Raw genomic sequence first — 22,183 nt, 5'->3', positions numbered from 1 at the left:
TACCTTACATGCCATAATGAATGCCCTTCTCACTCCATACACAATTTCTTTAAACTATATTATAAATTTTTCTTTAAATATTTAGTAGAATTGATCAGTGAAACCATCTTTTCCTGGGATTTTGGGGTGGACTGGGAGACTTTTATTATTAATTCAATCTTTCTACTCCTTTATTGATCTGTTTATATATCTATTTCTTCATGATTCCATCTTGATATGGTGTATGAGTTCAGTATTTTTTCCATTTCTTCTAGGTTATAAAATGGTTGGCATACAATTGTTCATAATAATCTCTAATAATCCTTTTTTATTTCTGTGGTATCGGTTGTAAAGTATTCCTTTTCCTCTCTGATTTTTTTTTAAGATTTATTTATTTGAAAGTCATAGTTACACAGAGAGAGGAGAGGCACCAATATGGGATGCACTGCAGGTGGTGGCCTTACCCGCTACGCCACAGCACTGGCCTCTCCTTTTTGATTTTGATTCTTTTTTTTCCCTTAGCCTAGCTAAGGATTTATCATTTTTTTTGTCTTTTCAAAGCAACAGCTCCTTGTTTCATTGAGCTTTTGGTTTCATAGCTGCTATTTTATTCCCTTCTAATTGAGTTTTATTCTTTCTCCTATTCTTAGGTTTAATTTGTTCCCAATTTTCTAATTCCTTGAGGTACACTGTTAAGTTCTTTCAGATATTTCTGCTTTTATTCAAGAGGCAGAAAGATGGAGAGGGAGAGACAGACAGGGATCTCCATCTACTGTTCATCTCCCAAATACCTACAACAGCTGGGCCTGGGCTGTGGCCAAATCCAGGAGCCAGGAATTCAAGCTAGGTCTCCACATGAGTGGCAGGGACCCAACTACTCACACCATCCCTTGCTACCTAACAGGGTTCACACTGGCAGGAATTTGGAATCATGAGCTCAGAACCAAGAATCAGGAGCTTCTTCCAGGTCTCCCATGAGGGTGCAGAAGCCCGAGGACTTGGGCCATCTTCTACTGCTCTCCCAGGCCATAGCAGAGAGCTGGACTGGAAGTGGAGCAGCCGGGTCTCAAACCGATGACCGTATAGGATGCCGGCAATGCAGGCATTAGCTCTACCCACTACGCCATGTGCCAGCCCTTATTATACTGCTTTTGATTTAACATCTATTTTACAGTGCTGTGGCGTAGTGGGCATCCCTTACGGGCGCCAGTTCAAGATCCGGTTGCTCCACTTCCGATCCAGCTCTCTGCTGTGGCCTGGGAAAGCAGTGGAAGATGGCCCAAGTCCTTGGGCCCCTGCACCCGTGTGGGAGACCTGGAGGAGGCTCTTGGCTCCCGGCTTCAGGTCCGTGCAGCTCCGGTTGTTGCGGGCATCTGGGGAGTGAACCAGAGGAAGGACGACCTTTCTCTCTCTCTCTGCCTCTCCTTCTCTCTCTGTGTAACCCTGACTTTCAAATAAATAAATCTTTAAAAAAAAAATAAGAAAAAAGGCCAGTGCTGCAGCTCACTTGGCTAATCCTCCGCCTTGCGGTGCCAGCACACCGGGTTCTAGTCCCAGTCAGGGCACCAGATTCTGTCCCGGTTGCTCCTCTTCCAGTCCAGCTCTCTGCTGTGGCCCGGGAGTGCAGTGGAGGATGGCCCAAGTGCTTGGGCCCTGCACCCGCATGGGAGACCAGGAGGAAGCACCTGGCTCCCGGCTTCAGATCGGTGCAGCGCGCCGGCCGTTGCGGCCATTTGGGGGGTGAATCAACGGAAAGGAAGACCTTTTTCTCTGTCTCTAACTCTGCCTGTCAACAACAAAAACAAAACAAAACATCTATTTTATATAAGTATGGTTATGCCTACTTTGATGGTCTATTTGCATGGAAAATCTCATTCCATCCTTTCACTTGCCGTCTACATGTCCATAAAGTTTCTTGTATGCAGCATATACTTGGGTCTTATATTTTATTTACTTATGCATTTATTATTTATACGTGAGGCAGAGAGCGCGCCAACCCCACTTGGTCTCCAATGACTGGTCCCGGTTGGGGCTGGAGCTAGGTCAGGAGTGCCATCAGAGTTGCCCACAGCGGTGGTAGGAGGCCAGCTGCCATCACTGAGCCATCACTGCTGCCTCTCGAGGGATTCTGCAGTCAGAAACCAGAGCAGGACTCAAACCCAGGTACTCAGTGCGGACGGGGTCTGAAGAGAACTGCTCCCACGGGCGGGCGCCGTAACAGGAGAGAAACGCCCCATCGCCCCACGCGCTAGGTCGCGGCGCCCTCGGGGCAGTGTGGGTTTCCTGTTCCAGCCGTCTCTGCCTCCCCGCGCGGTGGCACCGCCGCGGCGCCGGCAGGTATCACAGGACAAACGCCCTCACCTTCCTCGCGGACGGCCGCTGTGGGCTCTGGGAAGTGTAGTCGGCTGCCGACGTAGGCGTGGCCGCGGGGCTCTCTGGGAGTTGTAGTGGTAGGGAAATGTTACGTTGGTCCCAGCGGAGGCCGCGGTGGTATCTGGGAAGTGTAGTCGTCTGTGGCCCGAGGTCTGGCGTTAGCGCTATGCGGCGTGGCCGCGGGGCAGGCTGGGAGTTGTAGTGGCAGAGAGACAGCCGCGGTCCTCTCTGGGAAGTGTAGTTTCGTGAGGCCCGAAGCCTGCTCCGGGATGAGGCTCGGAAGGCACAATTCCTGAGACACTGGAGCGGTCTTCCGGGTGTGGTCCACAGTGTGGCGTGCGTCGGTCCGGGGCGGTAGGAGGGGCGGGAGCCCCGCTGGGTGGCCTGTGGCGGTGACTCGATTCGGAGCCCGGGAGCTGGCCACCCGCCCGGCGGAAAGGCCAGCCCGGCGTCCTGTGCCCTCGCGGAGCGAGCAGATCGGGCTCACCGTCCGCGGAGCTCGCGCGGGGCGCTGGGCGACCCGGGTCCGGGCCCCCGGGCCCGCGGGCCCCCTCGCCTCCCTTTCCAGAGGGTTCAGGACCCAGGCCGGGGGCACCGCCGGCCAGCTCGGGCCCCGGCCTTCTTGCCCTCGGAGCCATGTCGCAGGTAAGCTGACGCCCTCGTTTCTTCCTCACGCGCGGTTTCCCTCCGGCACGACCTGCCTGACGGGCCCGCAGCTCTGCGCGCCAGGCCTCTGCCGCCGCCCGCGTTCCGTTGTGCAGCGGCTGTTCGGTAGCGGAGGTGGGGGGGACTCGGGGTCTCCACGCGAGGCAGACCGCGCGCGGGGCGGACGGCAGTGGGGAGCGAGGGCCGCTGGGGCCGTTCGGGCTGGGGTGAGCGCGGGCCCCCGACGGGCCGGCGGGCGGCCGGAGAGCGCTGAGCCGCAGCCTGGGGCCAGCCTGGGCCAGGTCTCCCGCCTCCCGCTTCTCCTGGAGAAGGTTCGCCGGGCGAAGTCGGGAACAGTCCTGCCTGGCGGGGTCACTCGAGTGGCCAGGCTGCAGAGCAAAGCCTTGTAGATGAGCCCCCGCAGTCCGCGGAGACGACGTTTGGTTCTGACCTGGGACGCAGTGCGTGGCCTCCTTGGGAGGCCCATGCGCTTGATTGCGTATCCCTCTTGCTAGTAGTTCTGTGTCATTGCTAAAGTTGCTGCTACGTCTTATAGCTGTTTCTTCAGGATTAGAGAGAACCGTGATAAACTGGAGTACATTTCCTTTTCGAAGGGTGCTACTGCTTTAGCCAGTTATCATGAAGACGTGCTGGCCAGTTCATAGTCATTGGACTGGTGTTAAGGAAAATAGACACTGCTTATTAAACTCAAAGGAATAGTCTTTACTACTCATGCAATGTTAGAACATTTTAAGAAAATTTACAACCAAAGCTATAAGTCAATGCACTTTATAGATAATTGTTTATCTTCAGCAAAATTGTAAATCGTCCCAGATCAGTTCTCTTTTTTTCTGGTTATATAATAAAACAAAAAAGGACGTTAGTTATATAATTTTTACTTACACAGTTCGTCTGCCCACCACAATGAGACTCTTTCCTCCTTGATCAAGGCCTGTGGGGGCAAGGGTGCTGGTTGTATAGATATATGTTTGTCATTTCAGAGGTCAGTGACATTCAGAGATGTGGCCATAGACTTCTCCCAGGAGGAGTGGAAATGGCTTCAACCTGCCCAAAGAGATCTGTACAGATGTGTGATGTTGGAGAACTATGGCCATCTGGTTTCGCTGGGTAAGTATTCCTCTTTTTTTTTTTTTTTTTTTTTTGGTAATATTTTTCAAAATTATGTGAAAGGCAGTTACAGAGAGAGAGGGAGAAAGAGAGAGAGATCGTCCATCCACTGATTCACTCCTCAAATAGCTGCAATGGCTGGGGCTGGGCCAGGCTGAAGCCAGGATCCAGGAGCTTCTTCCAGGTCTCCCATGTGGGTGCAGGGGCCCAAGGGCTTCGGCCATCTTCTGCTTTCCCAGGTGCATTAACATGGAGCTGGTTCAGAAGTGCAGCAGCCAGGACTCAAACCTGTACCCATTTAGGTGCTGGTGGTGCAGGCAGCTGCCTAACCCAGTACAGTGCTGGCCGCAGGAGCTGGCGTTTTGAAAGGCTGTTGTCAATCCACATTACGTGCTGAATATTCCCAAGTAAGGGATGGGTTTCTGAAAATTAGTTTCCAGGTGGGGCTGTAACTTCATTTAGGATTTAATGACTGATGTTGAATTCATTTCATTTTCTGTAAGCAGGTCTTTCCATTTCTAAGCCAGATTTGGTTTCCCTATTGGAGCAAGGGAAAGAGCCGTGGCTGGGCAAAGGAGATATAAGAAGAAATCTTTTTTCAGGTGAGTGAGTTAGAAGCTGGTAGGGGGAAATTTTAAAATAATAACCAACTAGTTAGTGAGAAAGCAATGGTTTTTACTATGTTGGTTGCAAATTCTTCCCTTAAAGATGTCAGTGTTGTAGAGACTCAGTTCTCACCCACAGCTGCATAAGGGACACTTCATACCCAATGCTCGTATGTTCCCCACTTTCTCACAGACAGTTGTCTCCTTTCTTTCCATCGTTAGCTCTGTTCAGTCTCTGGATTTCATTTCTCTTTGGTCTCATCCTTTTCTTCAAATTGGTACGGTTTTCTTTTGTCTAAATAAAAAGGTATGTAGTATTGTTTTTATTTAATCTGATTGGAAAGGTTAATTCATTATTCTTTGGCTAATTGATTTTTTTATTCATTTGTTCATATATTCTCTTAACAATATTTACCAAATATTTAATCATGCTGCAGACACCAGAGGGTATACAAAACTGTATCAACTATCAAGGAATTTATGACCTAGTGAGATAAAATATGACTGTAGATCACTTGCATAAGAGACTTCAAATTAACAGTGCAACAATGAGAGGAAAGGAATTTCCGGTTGGTGTTTTTGGCTTGGATAATTTGGATAGGGAGAGTAGTAATAGAAAGGTAAAAGACAAGAAGAGAGTCACTTTTGGAGAAAAGGAGATGAATTGGTTTGATAGCCTAGGTGTGAGTAGGCAATAGTGTTTGCAAGTGAAGATTTGCAATAAGCTATTGGATATATTCTGTAAAAAAAAAAATGAGGGCCGGCGCCGCGGCTCACTAGGCTAATCCTCCGCCTTGCGGCGCCGGCACACCGGGTTCTAGTCCCGGTCGGGGCACCGGATTCTGTCCCGGTTGCCCCTCTTCCAGGCCAGCTGTCTGCTGTGGCCAGGGAGTGCAGTGGAGGATGGCCCAGGTGCTTGGGCCCTGCACCCCATGGGAGACCAGGATAAGTACCTGGCTCCTGCCATTGGATCAGCGCGGTGCGCTGGCTGCAGCGTGCCGGCCGCGGCGGCCATTGGAGGGTGAACCAACGGCAAAATGCAAGACCTTTCTCTCTGTCTCTCTCTCTCACTGTCCACTCTGCCTGTCAAAAAAAATTAAAAAAAAAAAAAAAAAAATGAGGTTAGGGGCCAGCGCCATTGCTCACGTGGTTAATCCTCCGCCTGCGGCGCTGGATCCCATATGGGCGACGGCTGAGTTCTAGTGCTGGTTGCTCCTCTTCCAGTCCAGCTCTCTGCTGTGGCCGGGGAAGGCAGTGGAGGATGGCCCAAGTGCTTGGGCCCCTGCACCTGCGTGGGAGACCAGGAGGAAGCACCTGGCTCCTGGCTTCGGATCAGCATAGCTCCGGCTGTAGCGGTCATTTGGGGGGGTGAACCAATGGAAAGAAGACCTTTCTCTCTGTCTCTTTCTCTCACTAACTCTATCTGTCAAATAAATTTAAAAAATGAGGTTAGAGATGCAGATATGAGACTTTTTAAAATATTTATTTATTTGAAAGTCAGAGTTACAGAGAGAGAAGCAGAGAGAGAGAGAGGTCTTCTATCCACTGGTTCACTCCCCAGTTGGCTGCAATGGCCGGAGCTGTGCCGATCTGAAGCCAGGAGCCAGGATCTTCTTCCGGATCTCCCATGTGAGTGCAGGGCCCAAAGACTTGGGCCATCTTCTACTGCTCTCCCAGGCCACAGCAGAGAGCTTGATCAGAAGTGGAGCAGCTGTTACTTGAACCAGCACCCACATGGGATGCTGGCACTACAGGCGGCGGCTTTACCCTCTACGCCACAGCGCTGACCCCAGTGAGACTCTTATATTAAGAACCAAAAATTTAAACCATGAGAGTGAATGAGAAAAATCTCTGAAAGCCTTCTTCACCTTTGATTAACAAGGGAATTGTGGTGAAATTCTTTAAAAATACATGACTGTGCTCCACCCTTGAAGATTTTTTTTTTTTTTTTTTGATAGGCAGAGTGGACAGTGAGAGAGACAGAGAGAAAGGTCTTCCTTTGCCGTTGGTTCACCCTCCAATGGCCGCCACAGCTGGCGCGCTGCGGCCGGCGCACCGCGCTGATCCGAAGGCAGGAGCCAGGTGCTTCTCCTGGTCTCCCATGGGGTGCAGGGCCCAAGCACTTGGGCCATCCTCCACTGCACTCCCGGGCCACAGCAGACAGCTGGCCTGGAAGAGGGGCAACCGGGACAGAATCCGGCACCGTGACCGGGACTAGAACCCGGTGTGCCAGCGCCGCAAGGTGGAGGATTAGCCTAGTGAGGCGCGGTGCTGGCCCTCCTTGAAGATTTTGATATGGAAGCTCTAAGGAAGCTAATGAGCATTTCTGTAAGTCTTATGTAGTGATTGGGAAGCAGTTGTCCAGTGGTGGTCCTCTGACTCTTAGAGATCCTGCTGAGAAAAGGAAAAATACCTGTTTAAGACGTTGCAGCTTTAAAAGGACTTCCAAGGGAACAGGCGACAGGTCCGCCGGGCTCTGGCCTTAAGAGTGGTGGTGGTCAGCGCCACGTGCTGCTGAGACCTCTGAGAGGATGCAGAGGGATTGGAAAGAGGGTCATGATGCGGGCTGAAGTCAGAACAAACACAAGGAGGTTTCATGAAAGTGTGAGTGTGAGTTACAGAAGAAAGATGTTATTCTCTAAGAATAAAAATTAGAAGAAGACCAGTGTATGAAACCCAGGTACGGGGTGGGGCTGGTGCTGTGGCATGGGGGGTGGAACTGCTGCCTACAGTCCAGCCTCCCATATGGGTGCCAGTTCAAGACCTGGCTGTTCCACTTCTGATCCAGCGCACTGATACGGCCTGGGAGGGCAATGGAGGATGGCCCAAGTGCTTGGCCCCCATGTGGGAGACCTGGAGGGGCCTTCAGGTTCCTGTCTTCATATTGGCCCAGCTCTGGGCCATTGTGGCCATTTGGGGAGTGAGCCGGCAGATGAAAGACTTCTCTCTCTGCTTCTATAACTACTCCTTTTGCACAAACAAATAAATCTTTAAAAAATGTACAAGATAAGTGAAGAAAAGGGAATACATGGAAAAATTGTCTCTAACTCCACTGCTTTAATGTAGCTCTTGGAATTTTTGTGTTCCTTCTAGTGTCTTTTCTGGAAAACTCCTCTTGTTGTGAACTATCAAGTAACATAAACCTGTAGTTCAACAAATTACTATCAAGCCAAACACATGTATCCAAGGTCAGTAAACAGAACAGTGCTTGGTCTCTGAGTGCTTTCTAGATGCTCAACCCCATCCCCCTGTGCCCCTCCAAATAAAAGCTAAAAAAAAAGTAAGCTTTCCTTATGGTACAGGTTGAGTATCCTTACCTGAAATGGCTGTGACAAGAAACATTTCAGATTTTAGATTTTTTGGATTTTTGTAATGTTTATATATACTTTACTGGTTGAACAGCACTAATTTGAAAGTCTCTGAAGCCAGGAGCCAGAAACCTCCTCTGGATCTCCCACGCAGGTGCAGGGGCCCAAGGACTTGGGCCATCTTCTACTGCTTTCCCAGGCCATAGCAGAGAGCTGGATCGGAAGAGGAGCAGCAGGGACTCAAACTGGCACCCATGTGGGATGCTAGCCCTGCAGGCAGCAGCCTTAGCTGCTACACCACAGTGCGCCCCTACAATTTTGTTGATATTTCTTCTTTGATCTTGTTAGTATTTTTTGTTTATTTGTTTGTTTTTGTTTGCTTGTTTTTGTTTGTTTGCCAGGTAGAGTTAGACAATGAGAGAGAGAGAGACAGAGAGAGAGTTACAGACAGTGACAGAGAGACAGAAAGGTCTTCCTTCCGTTGGTTCACTCCCCTAATGGCCGCTATGGCCGGCGCTACACCAATCCAAAGCCAGGAGCCGGATACTTCCTCCCGGTCTCCCATGCGGGTGCAGGGGCCCAAGCACTTGGGCCATCCTCCACTGCCTTTCCAGGCCTCAGCAGAGAGCTGGACTGGAAGAGGAGCAACCGGGACTCGTACCCGGTACCCCAACCAGGTCTAGAATTGGGGGTGCCAGCACCACAGGCGGAGGATTAGCCAAGTGAGCCACGGTGCTGGCCTGTTTTTCGGGTTTTTTAAGATTTATTTACTTCAGAGGCAGGGTTACAGAGAGAGGTCTTCCATCCTCTGGCTCACTCCCCAAATAGCTGCAATGGCTGGAGCTGCGCTGATCAGAAGCCAGAAGCCAGGAGCTTCCTCTGGTTCTTCCATGCAGGTGCAGGGGCCCAAGCACTTGTGTCCATCCTGTACTGCTTTCCCAGGTCATCAGCAGGGAGCTGGATCGGAAGTGAAGCAGCTGGGACTTGAAGCTGGCACTGCAGGTGGATGCTTAACTCACTACGCCACGGTGCTGCACATTTTTTTAAAGATTTATTTATTTATTTGAAAGAGTTACAGAAAGAAAAGGAGTCTCTCTCTCTTTCTCTCTCTCCCTCTCTCTCTCTCTTTCTCTCTCTCGCTCTTACACGCACACACACACACAGATGTCCTGTCTGCTGGTTCACTTCCCAGATGACTGCAAAGGCCAGGATCCAGCAGCCAGGAACTTCATCTGGGTCTCCCACATTGGTGGCAGGGTTGAAAACACTTGGGTCATCTTCCACTGCTTTTCCCAGACCATTAGCAGGGAGTCGAATTGGAGGTGGAGCAGCTGGCAGTGAATGGCGCCCACATGGGATGCTGGTGTCTCAGATGGCAGCTGTATGTGCTATGTCTGAATGCCAGTCTGACCATGGTAGTATTGAGAGGTGTATTGTTCAGTAACTAAGGATGAGGGGCTTCAGAGAGTTTGTGGAAAAATTAAATAGTTTGTGTATTTTGTTGTAAAGTTATCAAAATTTTGCATAGTTAGTTCATAATATGCATTTTCTGTTACATTTTAGAGACAAAGATCTTCATCTGTTGATTCACTCCCTAAAATGCCCATAACTTGTCAGGCTAGGCCAAAGTCAGAAGCCTGGAATTCAATCCATGTCTTCCACATGGGTATAGTGACCCAAGTATGTGAGCCATCACCTGTTGTCTCCCAGGGTATGCATTAGCAAGAAGCTGGATTGGACGTGGGGACAAGACTCAAACCCAGGCACTCCAGTATAGTATATGAACATCCCAAGTGGCATCTTAACTATTTTGTCAAACATCAACCCCTGTTAATTTTTTATTTTTTTGGGGGGAGGTGGCAGTGCTGTGGTGTAGTGGGTTAAGCTGCCACCTATAGTGCCAGCATCCCGTATGGGCACCAGTTTGAGTCCCAGCTGCTCCACTTCTGATCCAGCTCCCTGCTATGGCCTGGGAGAGCAGTAGAAGATGACCCAAGTCCTTGGGCCCCTGTACCCGCAGGAGGGGACCCAGAGGAATCTCCTGGCTTGGGCCCCTGCACCCGTGGGGGACCCAGAGGAAATTCCTGGCTCCTGGCTTCAGATCAGCTCCGCTCTGGTCATTTGGGGAGTGAACCAGTGGAATGGAAGATGTCTATCTCTCTCTGGCTCTGCCTCTCTCTGGGAGCAGCTGGGACTCAAACTGGGGCCCATATGGGATGGTGGCACTGCAGGGGTCAGCTTTACCTGCTATTTCACAATGCCACCTCTCCCCCACTGACTTTTTTTTTAAATTTATTTATTTTATTTGAAAGGCAAAGTTATAGAGGCAGAGGCAGAGAGAGAGAGAGAGAGAGGTCTTCCATCCACTGACTCACTCCCCAAATGGCTACAATAGCCGGAGCTGCACCGATCTGAAGCCAAGAGCCAGGAGCTTCCTCTGGGTCACCCACGCAGGTGCAGGGTCCCAAGGGCTTGGGCCATCTTCCACTGTTCTCCCAAGCCATAATAGAGAACTGGATCAGAAGTGGAGCAGGGGGCCGGTGTTACGGCTCAATAGGCTAATCCTCTGCCTGTGGCGCCGGCACACCGGGTTCTAGTCCCGGTCGCTCCTCTTCCTGTCCAGCTCTCTGCTATGGCCCGGGAGTGCAGTGGAGGATGGCCCAAGTGCTTGGGCCCTGCACCCGCATGGGAGACCAGGAGAAGCACCTGGCTCCTGGCTTCCAATCAGCGCGGTGTGCTGGCTACAGCGCATCGGCTGCAGTGGCCATTGTGCGGTGAACCAACGGAAAAGGAAGACCTTTCTCTTTGTCTCTCTCTCTCTCACTGTCCACTCTGCCTGTCAAAAAAAATAAATTAATTAAAAAAAAAAAAAGTGGAGCAGGAGCCATTGCTGTGGCTCACTTGGTTGATCCTCCGCCTGTGGTGCTGGCATCCCATATGGGCGCTGAGTTCTAGTCCTGGTTGCTCCTCTTCCAGTCCAGCTCTCTACTATGGCCTGGGAAGGCAGTGGAGGATGGCCCAAGTCTTGGGCCCTGCACCCACATGGGAGACCAGGAAGAAGCACCTGGCTCCTGGCTTCGGATTGGCGTAGCATCGGCCATAGCGGCCATCTGGGGAGTGAACCAATGGAGAGAAGACCTTTCTCTCTCTCTCACTGTCTATAACTCTATCTGTCAAATAAAAAAAAAAAAAAAGAAAAGAAAAGTGGAGCAGCCAGGACTCATACCAGCGCCCATATGGGATGCTGGCACTGCAGACATTGGCTTTACCTGCTATGCCACAGCACTGGCCCCTCCCATTAACTTTTTAAATTTTATTTTATTAATTTGAGAGGCAGAGAGATGTTGAGGGAGGCTGGGGGGACAGAGAGAGAAAGGGAAGGAGTGAGGGAGGGTGAGAAGAAGGAAATAAGAAAGGAAATTCACCCGCTGATTCATCCCCCAGATGCTCACTATAGCCAGGACTGTTCCAGGCCAAGGTGTGGGAGCCAGGAACTCAGTCTGAGTCTCATGTGGGTGGCAGGGACCCGACTACTTGAATCATTATCTACTGCTACACAGGTCGTACTTTAGTAGGAAGGTGAAATTACGAGTAGAGCCAGACACTCCAAAATGAGATGCAAGCATCCCAAGCAACATCTTAACAGAAAGGCCAAATGTCCATTCCTCCTACTCCCTGAGCTTTTTGCAGATTCTATTTGGGGATTTTCCGTTTTCCTTTCTGTTACAGATTTTTAGTTCCATCTCATTGTTCTCTTGTCCAGTTTCATTGTACTGTGGTCTGAGAGCTCACAGTGTATGATTTCCATTTTAAAAAATGTATTCAGTTATTTTTATTCATTTTATTTAAAAGGCAGAGTTACAGACAGCTAGGCAGCAGTGGGTATAGGATGGGGGAGGGGCTGAGATCTTCAGTCTGCTGATTCACTCCCAAAATGGCCTCCAGGACTGGTCCAGGCCAAAGTCAGGAATCTGTGGTGGCAGAGACTGAAGCACTTGGGCCATCTTTCACTGCTCTCCCAGGTCCATTAGCAAGGAGCTGGATTGGAAGCAGAGACTTGAACCAGAGCTCCAGTATAGGATGCCAATTTTGCACACGGTGGTTTTACCCACTGTACCACAATACCAGCCCCTCAGGTTTGTTTTATAACCCAGAATGTGGTCTATCTTGGTGACTATTCCATGTGAATTTGAGAAAAATGAGTAATGTGTTGCTGGATGAAGTAGGCTATAGAAGTCAGTTATGGGGCCAGCACTGTGGTGCAGTAGGCTAAGCCTCTGCCTGCAGCACTGGGCGTCCCATATGGCACTGGTTTGTGTCCTGGCTGTTCAACTTCCAATCCAGCTCTCTGCTCATGGCCTGGGAAAGCAGTGGAAGATGGCCCAAGTGCTTGGCCTCTTCTGTGTGGGAGACCAGCAGGAAGCTCCTGGCACCTGACTTCAGATCAGCCTAGCTCCAGCCATTGTGGCCATTGAGGGAGTGAACCAGTGGATGGAAGATCTTTCTCTGTCTCTCCCTCTCTCTGTCTGTAATTCTACCTCTCAAATAAGTAAATATTTAAAAAAAAAAATCAGTTAGAGCCAGTTGATTAATGGTGCTATTGAATCCAACTATTTTGATGGATTTTCTGCCTCTGGATTTTTTTCTTAAGATTTATTACTTAATTTTTATTTATTTATTTATTTGAAAGTCAGAGTTACACAGAGAGAAGGAGAGGTAGAAAGAGAAAGAGAGAGAGAGAGAGAGAGGTCTTCCATCTGCTGGTTCACTCCCTAATTGGCCGTAATGGCTGAAGCTGTGCCTATCCAAAGCCAGGAGCCAGGAGCTTCTTCTGGGTCTCCCACGTGGGTGGGAGGGGGCTCAAGAGCTTGGGCCATCTTCTACTGCTTTCCCAGCCCATAGCGGAGAGCTGGATAGGAAATGGAGCAGCCAGGACATGAACCAGCGCCCATATAGGATGACGGCACTGCAGGCGGTGGCCTTACCCACTGTGCCACAGCACCGGTCCACAAGATTTATTACTTAATTGAAAGGCAAGAGTTTCAGAGGGAGAGAGGCAGATTTCCCATCTATTAGTTTACTCTCCAAATGGCTGAAAAAGCTAAGCCTGGACGAGGCTGAAGCCAGGAGCCTGAAACTCCATCCTGGTCTCCATGTGGGTGGCAGGGGCCGAAATACATGGGCCATCTTCTGCTGCCTTCCCAGGTGCATTAGCAGGGAGCTGGATTAGAAGCCAAGAAGCTGGGACTCTAACTAGCACTCATATATGGGATATGGGTGCTGCAGGCCGTGAACCCACTATGCCACAAGCAGCCTCCTTTTAGTTTTTTATACAGTATATAATAATTGTTGTGAACTATGATCATCCCACTGTGCTGTGGACTAGAACTTCTGTGTTTTGTGCCTGTTATCTACCCTCCCTCTCCCCCATCCTTCCCAGCCTGTAGTAATCGTTATTTTACATTCCAATTGATTATTTTCTTAAAAAAGTTTTATTTGCTTATTTTAGAGGCAGAGTTAGAGAGAGAGAGAGAGAGGGAAAGAGAGAGGTCTTACATTCGCTGGTTCATTCCCCAAGTGGCTACAATGGCTGGAGCTGGGCTGCGGATCCAAAGCCAGGAGCCAAGAGCTTCCTCTGGGTCTCACATGTAGGTGCAGGGGCCCAAGTACTTGGACCATCTTCTGCTTTCCTAGGCACATTAGCAGGGAGCTGGATCAGAAGTGGAGCAGCCAGGACTTGAACCGGCCCCCATGTGGGATGCTGGAGCTGCAGGCAGAGGCTTAACCTAATGTGCCTCAGCACTGGCCCCCAACTTGTCTATTCTTAAACTTCCATGTAGGAGGGAGAACATATGGTATTTGTCTTTCTGTATCTGAGGTATTTCACTTCATTTCTGTTTCCATCCATTTACCTACAAGTGTCAGAATTTCATTTTTTAATGACTGAAAAATATTCCATTTGTGCATATATTACATTTTCTTTATCCCTTCATCAAGGGACACCACCTAGGTTGACTCTCTTTCTGCTGTTATGAATAGAGCTGCAGTGTAGTAAACAGAACTGCAGTGAGCATGGGAGTGCAAGTGTCTGTTTCATGTGCTGATTTAAATTCCTTCTGTACATCCCTGAACTGTGCTATCCTGGTCGTATTGTAGATCTACGTTTAATTTATTTGCGGAACCTGCATACTGTTCTCCATAATAGCTATACTAATTTATATTCCCATCAACAATGTAAAAGGGTTCGTTTTCCCTATCTCCTCACCTGCATTTGTTATTTTTTTATTTTTATTTTTTATTTTTTTATTTTTGACAGGCAGAGTGGACAGTGAGAGAGAGAGAGAGAGAAAGGTCTTCCTTTGCCGTTGGTTCACCCTCCAATGGCCGCCGCTGCAGCCGGCGCACCGCACTGATCCGATGGCAGGAGCCAGGATCCAGGTGCTTTTCCTGGTCTCCCATGGGGTGCAGGGCCCAAGCACCTGGGCCATCCTCCACTGCACTCCCTGGCCATAGCAGAGAGCTGGCCTGGAAGAGGGGCAACCGGGACAGAATCCGGCGCCCCAACCGGGACTAGAACCCGGTGTGCCGGCGCCGCAAGGTGGAGGATTAGCCTATTGAGCCACGGCGCCGGCCTGTTATTTTTTTTATCTTTTTGATAATAGCTATTCTCACTGGAGTGAGATAATTCCTCATTGTGGTTTTTTTTTTTTTTTATGTGTATTTATTTGAAAGTCAGAGTTACACAGAGAGAGAGAGAGGCAGAAAGAGAGAGAGAGAGAGAGAGATCCTCCATCTGCTGGTTCACTCCCCAGCTGGCTGCAGCTGGAGCTGAGCCAATCCAAAGCTAGGAGCCAGGAACCTCTTCTGAGACTCCCACTTGGGCGCAGGGGCCCAAGGACTTGGGTCATCTTCCACTGCTTTCCCAGGCCATACCAGGAAGTTGGATTGGAAGTGGAGCAGCCAGGACTCAAACTGGTGCCCACATGGGATGCCAGCACTGCAGGTGGCGGCTTTACCCACTATGTCACAGCGCTGGCCCCTCATTGTGCTTTTGATTTGTGTTTCTGATAGGTGATTTTACACATTCATATCCTTTGCCTATTTCTTAACTGTATTGCTTTGTTGTTGCTTTTTTTTTTTTTTTTTTTTTTTTTTTTTGACAGAGTGGACAGTGAGAGAGAGAGAGAGAGAGACAGAGAGAAAGGTCTTCCGTTGCCGTTGGTTCACCCTCCAATGGCTGCCGTGGCTGGCGTGCTGCGCTGATCCGAAGGCAGGAGCCAGGTGCTTCTCCTGGTCTCCCATGCGGGTGCAGGGCCCAAGCACTTGGGCCATCCTCCACTGCACTCCCGGGCCACAGCAGAGAGCTGGCCTGGAAGAGGGGCAACCGGGATAGAATCCGGTGCCCTGACCAGGACTAGAACCCGGTGTGCCAGCACTGCTAGGTGGAGGATTAGCCTGTTGAGCTGTGGCGCCGGCCGCTATTGTTTTTTAAAAATTCCTGGGGGCTGGTGCTGTGGCATAGCGGGTAAAGCTGCCACCTGCAGTGCTGGCATTCCATATGGTCGCCGGTTCAAGACCCAGCTGCTCCACTTCCAATGCAGCTCTCTGCTATGGCCTGGGAAAGCAATAGAAGATGGCTGAGGTCCTTGGACCTCTGCACCCACATGGAAAGACCCAGAGGAGGCTCCTGGCGCCTGGCTTCCGATTTGCACAGCTCCAGGTGTTGCGGCCAATTGGGGAATTAACCAGAGGATGGAAGACCTCTCTCTCTCTCTGCCTCTCCTCTTTCTGTGTAACTCTTTCAGATAAATAAATAAATCTTTAAAAAAATTCCTTATAAATTTAGGATATTAATCCTTTATCAGATGAGCAGTTTGCAAATGTTTTCTCACATTCTGTCAGTTGTCTCTTCACTATTGATTGTCTTCTTTGTTGTGCAGAAGTTTCTCAGTCCTGAGGAGAATTATTCAGTTAGTATTTCCAGGGCGCTTATTCAAGCACTCAGTAGATGAAGATTTCCTTTAGAAGAGATAAGAAGGGGTGTTAGATTTTCCCCTTGTTAGCGATAGCGATTTCACTGTTTCTCCATCTTAATCTTTCTTTTTTTTTTTTTTTTTTTTTTTTTACAGGCAGAGTGGACAGTGAGAGAGAGAGACAGAGAGAAAGGTCTTCCTTTTGCCGTTGGTTAACCCTAACCCTTTACCATTGGTTCACCCCCCAATGGCTGCTGGGGCTGGCGTGCTGCGGCCGGCGCACCACGCTGATCCGAAGGCAGGAGCCAGGTGCTTCTCCTGGTCTCCCATGGGGTGCAGGGCCCAAGCCCTTGGGCCATCCTCCACTGCAATCCTGAGCCACAGCAGAGAGCTGGACTGGAAGAGGGGCAGCTGGGACATAATCCGGCGCCCCGACCAGGACTAGAACCTGGTGTGCCGGCGCCGCAGGTGGAGGATTAGCTTATTGAGCCGGGGCGCTGGCCATGTTTTTTTTCTTTTGCCTGCTATATAGATTTAGATCTTGATTATTTTCTGAGACCGATATTAAAGAAATATGAAGTCTGTTTACTTCTACATAAAAGCGTACAACGTGATAGTAAAAGATAGTACACCCTCTAAGTGAATAAGCATCAAAGTATGTTTTAGGGGAAAAAATTTTTTAAATATGCTATTGGAAGTAATTATAAGGCTGGCGCCGCGGCTCACTAGGCTCATCCTCCACCTGCGGCGCTGGCACCCCGGGTTCTAGTCCCAATTGGAGTGTCGGATTCTGTCCCGGTTGCTCCTCTTCCAGTCCAGCTGTCTGCTGTGGCCCGGGAGTGCAGTGGAGGATGGCCCAAGTGCTTGGGCCCTGCACCCCATGGGAGACCAGGAGAAGCACCTGGCTCCTGGCTTCCGATCAGCACAACATGCTGGCTGCAGCGCGCCGGCTGTATCGGCCATTTGGGGAGTGAACCAAAGGAAGGAAGACCTTTCTCTCTGTCTCTCTCTCACTAACTCTGCCTGTCAAAAAAAAAAAAAAAAAAAAAAGGAAGTAATTATAAACTTAAAGAAAAATTACAAGAATTTTACTGTTGCTGAAACAGAATGTTACAAAAGCTAGTAACAGCCACATGCTAAAATTGTATTTGAGAGGCAAAGCAGCCGATCGGGATCGACACCCCTTACCAGAGTGTGGTCCCCAACAGCGAGTTACACAGCTGTTACAGAATTCTGTCCACTAGGGCTCACAATTGTGAAACTTGTCATGCAGTTACCGGGCCCAGGATGTAGTTGTAAGATAAACGTGGTGAGGCACATTTCTTTAATCTTAGGCAGAACACTGGGATGGGCCTTTTCTCGGTTCTTGGAATTGGCCCCATACCTCAGTCCCTGGAATTTGCCCCACAGTTTCACAAGATAGCCGTTAGTAAGCAAGCCAGCCAGCCAGCAAGACTGGTCTTTACAGAAGTGGGAAGTCATGTAGTTAGCTTTTAGCCACACTTACTCCATTTTGATTTTAACTCTGTATTGCAAATAATGCCCTTTGTCCACTTTCACCTTTGCTAGAATTTTATTCCATTTACCTTCTTGTTTGGTATATGAGCTTTTCTGAAACATTTGATATATATATTATATATCTCAAATATATATATGCATAAGTAAAAGGCAATATATATATATATAACCTTTTACCCCTACATACTTATGCTAACTTCCTAAGTATAAGAATTTATTATGTTTATTTATATATTTATTATATTTTTAAAAATCCTTAAAATACTGCCTGGGGAAATTTAGGAACCATGCTTATACTGTGAGAGTAGGCAATCGGCACAGTGGTTAAGTTGCCCACACCCTACAACTGAGTGCCTGGATTTGAGTCCTGACGCAGCTTCCTACTTAGGTGCACACTGAGAGACAGTAGGTGATGGTACAATTATTTAGGTTCCTGCCACCCACATAGGAGACCTGGATTGAGTTCTGGGTTTTAGGCTGGCTCAGACCTGGCTATTATGGGCATTTGGGGTGAACCATCAGCATAAATTTTTGTCATTGTGCAAGAAAGAATTCAGACATGAGACAGCAGTGGTAAGCTCGCTAGCAAGGTTTAATGGGGTCAGGCATCCCCAGACGGAATCTGAGAGAAAGCGTCCAGTCATTCAGACTGGGGAGAGCAAAGTGACATGGTTTAATGGAGAGCACACAGCTGACAGGCCAGGCGGGTGGCTCAGGAAAGAGCTGGGAGCTGAATGTGTGGTCCGTATTCAGACTGGGGCTTATAAGGGAATGGGGTCCACTTCTTCCCGCAGTTTCTCCTTTCCCTCCCTCCTCTTCTCCAGGACAAAGGGTTTGCTGAGTGTGAATTAGGTGAATTTCACCCCAAGGTTTCACTACTCAGTGCTATCAGACTGGGTGGCCCGCCTGGCGCTGGGCAGAGGAGCTTCCCTTAGGGTGCCTTCCTTGGGGACGGCTGTGAAGGTTTGATTGTGCAGTGTTGTCAGGCCAGGTAACCAGCTTGGTGCTGAGAAGAGAGGGTTCTCCTGGGGAGCTTTCCTTGGGGGGAAGGCTGAGACCCCCTGTGGTTACTGGGGTGTGAGCAGGACCTGGTAGTGTGAAACACTGCACTGCTTCCCAGCTGGTGCTCTGTTTTCCTCAGGCCCCTCTCACTGCCATGGGCTAATTTCTGACTTCCTACCTAACACTGTAAGATGTCTCTCTCTGTCTCATTTTCTCTTTCAAATAAATCTTTTGAAAATTTTTATTCAGACTTATATTGTACCAGTGCTAAGCTTCATATCAGTTCAGAAGGTAGAGTTAGACCGAGGATCATAGAAAATAGTTTTCAGAGGAGCTCCCCTCTCCCACTTTTAATAAGTCGTTCTAAGATGTTTCAGGGCCCGGTGCTTTGGCATAGAGGGTAAAACCGCCTGCCTGCAGTGCCGGTATCCCATATGGGCGCCGATTCGAATCCTGGCTGTTCCACTTCTGATCCATCTCTCTGCTCTGGCCTGAGAAAGCAGTAGAAGTGGCCCAAATCCTTGGGCCCTTGTACTGGTGTGGGAAGACCTAGAGGAAGCTCCTGGCTTCTGTTCAACACAGCTCTGGCCGTTATGGTCATCTAGGGAGTGAGCCAGCAGATGGAAGGCCTCTCTCTGTCTCACTGCCTCTCCTTCTCTCTCTGTATAACTTTGACTATCAAATAAATAAATCTTTTAAAAAAAAGTGTTTCAAAGGTACTAAGTTAACAGAGTCTGATGTTTTTGTGATATCTGAACACTTGCAGTGTTTATTTTCAATATTCAGTTGTACTCTCTTATAGTGTTTATTAGCATTATTATGAAATTGTCATTTTCAGATAATTCTTTAGCAAATGCAGTTTGAGTGGAGGTGAGGAAAACTAACAACCTAACCCTCACAACTACTTCTCTTCTTGATAGTTCTATATTTCCTTCTATCAAAGTTATTTATATTTCATTTTTCTGCTTATTCACTCACATCTCTATTTGATCTATTCTGAACTTCCGGGCCTGGTACTCAAATTTCATAGTCATATATGACAGCTATGAAAGCCGAGAAATAGATAAAATTGTTTTCCTCAGTGTGGGTCTCTCTCTCTCTCTTTTTTATTTAACAGGTAGAGTTATAGACAGTGAGAGAGAGAGACAGAGAGAAAGGTTTTCCTTCCATTGGTTCACCCCCAGAATGGCCACTATGGCCAGCACTGCGCCGATCCAAAGCCAGGAGCCAGGTGCTTCTTCCTGGTCTCCGACGTGGGTGCAGGGGCCCAAACGTTTGGGCCATCCTCCACTACCTTCCCTGGCCACAGCAGAGAGCTGGACTGGAAGAGGAGCAACCGGGACTAGAACCAGTGCCCATATGGGATGCCGGCACCGCAGGCGGAGGATTAACCAAGTGAGCCACAGCACCGGCCCCCCAGGTCTCTCACTTTAAAGGAAAGAATGCCTTTTGTTTTACACAGTATAGAAAAAGAAAACCTTTTTTTTTTTTTTTTTTTCCAGTGTCGGAGCCAACTGATGAGATCAAGGAGTTTTCTCCAGAAAATGTGATTTATAAAGGTGACTCATCCCAGTATTTGATAGTGGAAAGAATTCTAAGCCAAAACCCTGTGCATTCCAGTTTTCAAAGAGGCTGGAAATGTGAGGATACTGAAATGACGCAAGGGAACCGGGGATGTATCAGGCAAGTGACAGTCTCCCATCAAGAAGCCCTGGCTCAACATATAAGTATTAGTACTGTAGAGAGGCCCTATGGATGCCATGAATGTGGAAAATCTTTCAGCCGGCGCTTTTCCCTTGTGTTACATCAGAGAACTCATACTGGAGAGAAACCGTATGCATGTAAGGAATGTGGCAAAACCTTTAGCCAGATCTCAAACCTCGTGAAACATCAGATGATACATACTGGAAAGAAACCCCATGAGTGTAAGGACTGTAACAAAACATTCAGTTATCTTTCATTTCTCATTGAACACCAGAGAACACATACTGGTGAGAAACCCTATCAATGTACTGAGTGTGGAAGGGCCTTTAGTCGTGCCTCAAACCTCACTAGACATCAGAAAATTCATATGGGAAAGAAACAGTATCTATGTAGGAAGTGTGGAAAAGCCTTTACCAGTGGCGCAGAACTCATTCGCCATCAGATCACCCATACTGGAGAGAAACCTTACGAATGCATTGAGTGTGGGAAGGCGTTTCATCGACCCTCACACCTAACTCGTCATCAGAGTACCCATACATTCAAAACTCCCTATGAATGTAATGAGTGTACGAAGACTTTCCGTTGCCACTCCTTCCTTATTAAGCATCAGAGGATTCATGCTGGAGAAAAGCTCTATGAATGTGATCAGTGTGGTAAAGTTTTCACTTGGCATGCATCCCTTATTCAACATATGAAAATTCATACTGGAGAGAAACCCTATGCATGTGCTGAATGCCACAAAACCTTCAATAGGAGTTTTTCCCTCATTCTACACCAGATAACTCACACTGGTGAGAAACCCTATGTATGTAAAATATGCAACAAATCCTTCAGCTGGAGTTCAAACCTTGCTAAACATCAGAGAATACACGCTGTAGAGAATCAATATAATTGTGTAAATTCATTCAATTACCACTCATACCTTACGGAACACCAGTGAATTCGTACTGTGAAGAATATCTGCGAGTATATGGATTGAAAAAAAAGTAATGCCTTATTTGATTTCAGAGAACTCTTGGAAAGAAGCCTTATATGAATGTGCTGAATGTGAAGAATTGTAGCTCATACCTTGTTCAACATCCTGCAGAAAAATCCTAGGATTGTGTGAGGAAGGCCATTAGTAGCCACTCATTTTTTTTCTAATACCAGAAGATGAAACCAATATTGAGAAGAGTCTTCATTTCGTAGAATTCTCTTACTTTTGTCAGTTTCTCCCAGGAAAGAGTACATATCCAATAGATGTGAGAAAGCTTTTATTTAGAGATCATTCCCTGATTCTGTTTCTGTTAGATCAACCAGGAAAAAATGCATGGGTAAGGAAGACCTTTACAATGGTGTGCTTTGTCTGGGCATCAGAAAAATCATACATAAACAAAGTGGTATCAACACAGTGACTTGGGAATGCCTTCATTTACCGTGCAATACTTATTAAATTTCAAACTACTCTTATAGGAGAGAAAACAACTAAATGAACCAACTTTCTACGTTATATACAAGCTATGTCAGAGAATTATATTGGGGAAAAGCTACCATTGTTGAGTGCAACAAAATCTTAAGACTTCTGAGAAGTCATCTTGGGCAGAATCAGTGTGGAAAAAAGTTTCAGTTTAGAGGGAGAGGTTATTTTTAGTTAATTCAGAAAAGGTTTAAATAAATCTTTAGGTTTATATTAAGTTAATCTTGCTGATTTCTTCCCGCAGTATATGTGGTTCTAAAAATGGAATTACAACAATATAAGATAAACAATGAAGAGTAATATGCTTTATACTAACATAATTATAGAACATTTATAGATATTTTATGGTTTTAACTGTGAGACAAAGTTTGCATTTAAGGCTATGCTGTGCTTACTCCTGTTTATCCTTGACTCTGAGTACAGACATTTCTTAGTATGAAATAAATGTAAATAAGATGTGTTAAAGGAAGATGTCAAGGTAGTTTTCCTCTT

At 47.9% G+C, this 22,183-nt stretch overlaps 2 protein-coding genes across 11 annotated transcripts in view; both read left to right on the top strand.

Annotated features, from left to right (window-relative positions):
* Positions 1-1,821: 1,821 nt before the first annotated feature.
* ZNF140 (zinc finger protein 140) lies at positions 1,822-22,156 on the top strand. 4 transcript variants are annotated; one of them, XM_089323535.1, is made up of 4 exons: positions 1,822-2,997; positions 3,999-4,125; positions 4,629-4,727; positions 20,034-22,156. In XM_089323535.1, exons 1-4 carry the CDS (start codon positions 2,989-2,991, stop codon positions 21,173-21,175), a joined length of 1,377 nt encoding a protein of 458 aa, XP_089179661.1. In that variant the 5' UTR covers positions 1,822-2,988; the 3' UTR covers positions 21,176-22,156. The 4 variants fall into 4 exon arrangements, with proteins under 4 accessions (XP_089179661.1, XP_089179663.1, XP_089179662.1 ...); XM_089323536.1 differs by having other exon boundaries at positions 1,831-2,997; positions 4,632-4,727; XM_089323538.1 differs by lacking the exon at positions 1,822-2,997 and adding an exon at positions 3,030-3,132.
* The window catches only part of ZNF10 (zinc finger protein 10), a 50,147-nt gene continuing 48,041 nt past the window's right edge, over positions 20,078-22,183 (top strand). For 6 of the 7 annotated variants that reach the window (XM_089323530.1, XM_089323526.1, XM_089323527.1 and 3 more), the window contains exon 1: positions 20,078-20,214. Coding sequence is in view for 1 of the 7 variants with exons in the window: in XM_070065694.2 (XP_069921795.2) it covers positions 20,186-20,214 (29 nt within the window). In the remaining 6 variants the exon portion in view is untranslated. The remainder of the gene's footprint in view (positions 20,215-22,183) is intronic. The other variant, XM_070065694.2, reaches the window with a different exon arrangement.

The sequence above is a fragment of the Oryctolagus cuniculus genome, chromosome 21 (genome assembly GCF_051225735.1).
Source record: "Oryctolagus cuniculus isolate XC-2025 breed Fujian yellow rabbit chromosome 21, ASM5122573v1, whole genome shotgun sequence".
Lineage (NCBI taxonomy): Eukaryota > Metazoa > Chordata > Mammalia > Lagomorpha > Leporidae > Oryctolagus > Oryctolagus cuniculus.
The sequence above is the reverse complement of the archived record's forward strand: the minus strand, read 5'-3'. Positions and strand labels throughout refer to the sequence as shown.